At 51.2% G+C, this 3,824-nt stretch overlaps 1 protein-coding gene across 2 annotated transcripts in view; it reads right to left on the bottom strand.

Annotated features, from left to right (window-relative positions):
• Positions 1 to 1,350: 1,350 nt before the first annotated feature.
• RANBP1 (RAN binding protein 1) overlaps positions 1,351 to 3,824 on the bottom strand; it is an 8,275-nt gene continuing 5,801 nt past the window's right edge. Inside the window, exons 4-6 of one of the 2 annotated variants that reach the window (XM_019626916.1) lie at positions 3,215 to 3,343; positions 2,311 to 2,376; positions 1,351 to 1,761 (exon numbers count right to left, since the gene is read on the bottom strand). In XM_019626916.1, the coding sequence (XP_019482461.1) occupies positions 1,637 to 1,761; positions 2,311 to 2,376; positions 3,215 to 3,343 (320 nt within the window). In that variant the 3' untranslated portion in view covers positions 1,351 to 1,636. The remainder of the gene's footprint in view (positions 1,762 to 2,310; positions 2,377 to 3,214; positions 3,344 to 3,824) is intronic. The other variant, XM_019626917.1, reaches the window with a different exon arrangement.

The raw sequence follows: 3,824 nt of genomic DNA, 5'->3' as shown, positions 1-3,824 counted from the left end.
ATCTCCTTGCCTGAGAGGAAGTCAGCCTGGGGTTTTGCATCAAATGAAAAGTTATCTTTTATTGAAGCCCAAAGCAAAGAAAATGTGAGACAACCATTCTGTGCTCATAGGGAGTGTCTGACCACCCTTCCCTCGAGAATCAAGCCCCTGGGACAAGCCAGCCTCATACATCCAACAGAGGCCCCACAGGGAAGCAACATCTGCCCTTTACAGCATCACAATTCCAATTCATCAAGATAGGTGAGGTGCACAAGTTTCAATGTCCCTCCTTGGGCGGGAAAGACCACTTTGCCAGCGCCCACTTCAAGAGCACCACAAGAAACCTGTGTCCCGGGAACAAAGGCTGCCAGGATATAACAAAGGTGGCCAGTGAAGTCTTCAGTTTTAAGAGTGGCTTCTTTTGGAGGTGCATCCCCCAGAGAGACAAAGGACACAAAGTTTAAACTGGACAAAGACCACAAGACACACACGGCCTAATTAGCAGACTTGGCCGCACTGTAAAGCACCTCTGGTTACAATGTTAATAAATAGCAAACAGCCACAGGAGGCACGAGCGTGTCCACTCTGGGTCGGTCTGAGCTTCATCCTCCCCTGCTAGAGGGTGGGGAGGCCGCAGCTCCTCAGAGCCCTGGTGGTCTCTCTGGGACATATACCATCACAGGTGGGACCATGTACTTTCAAAAGCCTACTGCACACTGAAACCCCTTCTCTCTTATTAGGATGATGTCTACAGAGGCAGCCCATCTACAAGACAAAACCCCAAATGGCACTAACCAATTTTGCACTCTTGAAAGCATCCTTTTATTTAAAGCTATTGCTCATGTCCATAATTTCACCCAGATGGATATACCAGGAGTGAGTGGACAACGGGTTGGTTTTCTCCAGTGATGGCGGTGGGGCCAAGTCCTGCCTGCGCACTGCACCAGACTGAACATGGCATACTACAGGATTGACCTTTCCCAGGCCCACCAAAGACGGCCTTGGCCAAAGCCTAGACCTGCTTGGCCTCCTTGTGCCAAAGCCAAGGAATCTGGTGGTCTTCCTTTCTCTCTGCAAAACAAACAAACAAACAAACAAACAAACAAAACAAAAAGACATCCTACTTACTGCTGACCACAGGGCAAAAACACACAAGGTCTTTGGGAAACAGCACACAGCACTGGCCTGCCCCATTAGCACCAGCTCAGACACACCACAGACCCAGTGGCAACAGTGGCCCAAAGCGCATGACAGCAAGTACATATGACAAGTGGGGTTAGAGCCAGAGTGCCAACCCAACACCCTGGAGTCAGCAGGAACCCCCACTGCTCCCAGCACAGGGCCGGCGCATACACGGTCCTGCCTCCTGTGCAGGTTTCAAATGTGTTGTTTATTCACTATTTTTGATGACTATAAATAAGTGTTTCCACTATGGAAAAGAAAGTTAGCACAGTACATGACTGGGGAATGGATTTTCTGAAGTCATCTTCAATAGGGCAAAAACTTAGAAAAAAACACCTGACTGTTGGAATTCAGTTCTTTATATAAAGTCCCTTGTAAAAACAAAACAGAATAAAAACAAATCAAAAAGAAGGGGCAGGGCAAAATTTTAAAAAAAGGAAAAGAAAGGAAGGAAAAGAAAACAAGGGCAGAGGACTTATTGCTTCTCCTCAGCTTTCTCCTTGGTCTCATCTTCAGACTCCTTGCTCTCCTCCTTCACCGAAAGAGCTTCTAGCTTTTCAGCCACTTTCTCAGCCACTTTCTCAATTTTGCCCGATCCTGCTAAAACACAGGGGAACACAGTAAGGAAACAGAAGAGCACCACTCTCCCTAGCCCATGCTATAAACGGAAGCACCTGCCTCAGGTGAGCCTGGGACACACTCCCCACAGGACAGGCGGCTATTCTCCCATATGCCTCCAGTCACCCAAATACATATGCACTCACACCTGGGACCTCAGTGAGTCTGCTCATTTATGTCTGGTCACTTCACATGGCAGCCATCATCATGCCCCAAGTAGGGAGGTGACCATGAGGACCTCTCAAAGCCCTCTCAGCCTCTGTAGGGCTCTAGTAAGACACTGCGACTTGACCATTTGCCCAAGTGCTGAAAGGCTAGGCCAGTGAGCATACACTCGGGGCCTGAGCAGCCAACTCACTCCCCAGGAAGCCCCTTGTGTCTCCAGGCAACTGTTATCGCCTTTGACAGGTCAAAGTAGTCACAGCACCCCGGAATGTTTCTGTAGCAGACAGAAAAAGCACCCGCCTGGGACTGCAGCCGGGTACAGAGTGAGTCTGCAAGGAAGCCCCCCATCCACGAGCACCACATTACCTTTCTTTTCTCTCTCTTCAATCTCTTTCCTGCATTCTTCAAACTTTGTTTTGAATTTCTGTGCATCTGCAAAAAGAAGAGACTTCCTCAGGGCCCTGAGCAGTGAAGAGTACATGCCCCTCTGGGTCTGAAAAGCCAGGGTTCACCAAGGGCCTGTCCCATTTCTAACCTAAGAGCTGAGCTGTCTAAGATGGCCCCAGGCCCACTTTTGCCAAGACCCTGCATTGACTGTTTCCTGGGTCCTTTTTGAGGCTGGGGGCTATGCTGGGCCATCTCCTTCCATCTGACTTTGTAACAATCTGGGCACAGCAGCACAATGTGGTGGCCTGAAGCAACCAAGAACCGGGGCCTCCTCGCCAGGCACTCTGCTCTCCACTCATGTTGGAAGTAGCTTCTGATAGGCACCATTCCCAGGGCAGAGGAGAGGTCCACTCATTACTGGATGGTGAACTCCACTGAGCTCCAGCACCTACCCAGCTCCCCCAGGGCCCACAGGGCACAGCTTTTGAAAATCTGGGCTGGAAAGACGCCCCAAACAGGGGAGAGGCCAGCCTCAGCCTACGGATCTCGGCACAGCCCCTGCTGGCACCCAGGCGATGGTAAGGTGACATGCTTGCCCCGGGCAAACTAGCTGGCACAGTCTCCTTTGAGGTTAAGAGGAAAGTGCACTGCTCATGGACTCAGTCTTGGAGTAGCCTCAAGGGCACATGGCTTGAATACACTTGGATCTCATCCTTGAGGGGCCAGCAGACAGCAGCAGGGCAGAAACAGTCCCCACCAGTTTCCCAATTACTGTCAATTCTCCCAGAAAAGCAACAGCGTTTCTGTTGATAATTAAACTGGTATGCTGTAAATCAGGCGGCCAGTCAGGGAGGTACAGAAGCCCGCCCACCCATCTGCTTACTTTCAGCATTAAGGAAGCGGATGGCCAGCAGCTCCGGTTTGGGGCGTTCATCGGCAAAATCGGCGTGGGTGTTCCAGACCCAGGCGCGGTCACTGCCCGCGTTTGGCTTCAGCTCCATCATTGGAGTGACTGGGAGAGAAGCACCGTGAGGACAATGCCCATTGCCACATAATTAGCCCACCACCACAGAAGGCCCTGTCTCACTTTGAGCAAAACAGGGACAATACAATAAGAGGTCCACCAAAGTCTTGTGAAATCTGAATTTTACCCAAACCTCTTTAAAAATGCTCCATGTTCGCTTAAAACCAGGACCATCCTAATTTTGGGAACAGGGTGGCCTGCTCCCCGACCATGACGACACCTTGGTGAGGGTCTCCAATCTCAATGCAGACAAGGGCTCCAAAGCCAATGTGGCCACTCACCCCCAGCCCCTTGGTACAACCCCCAGATCCAGGACAGATGTGGACACAATGACAAGCAGGCCCAGCCCTTCCTGTGAAGGGTGTCCCTCACATGGCTGTGGCCACATTCAGCCACACCACCGGGGATCTGGCCCATTGGGAGGTAGGCGTCAGCAGAGGGCTAGAGTTGGGAAGTGGGGTGAGTACCC

This window comes from Hipposideros armiger, unplaced genomic scaffold (genome assembly GCF_001890085.2).
Source record: "Hipposideros armiger isolate ML-2016 unplaced genomic scaffold, ASM189008v1 scaffold_694, whole genome shotgun sequence".
NCBI classification, from domain to species: Eukaryota; Metazoa; Chordata; class Mammalia; order Chiroptera; family Hipposideridae; genus Hipposideros; species Hipposideros armiger.
This window is presented reverse-complemented; position numbering and strand designations above follow the sequence as displayed.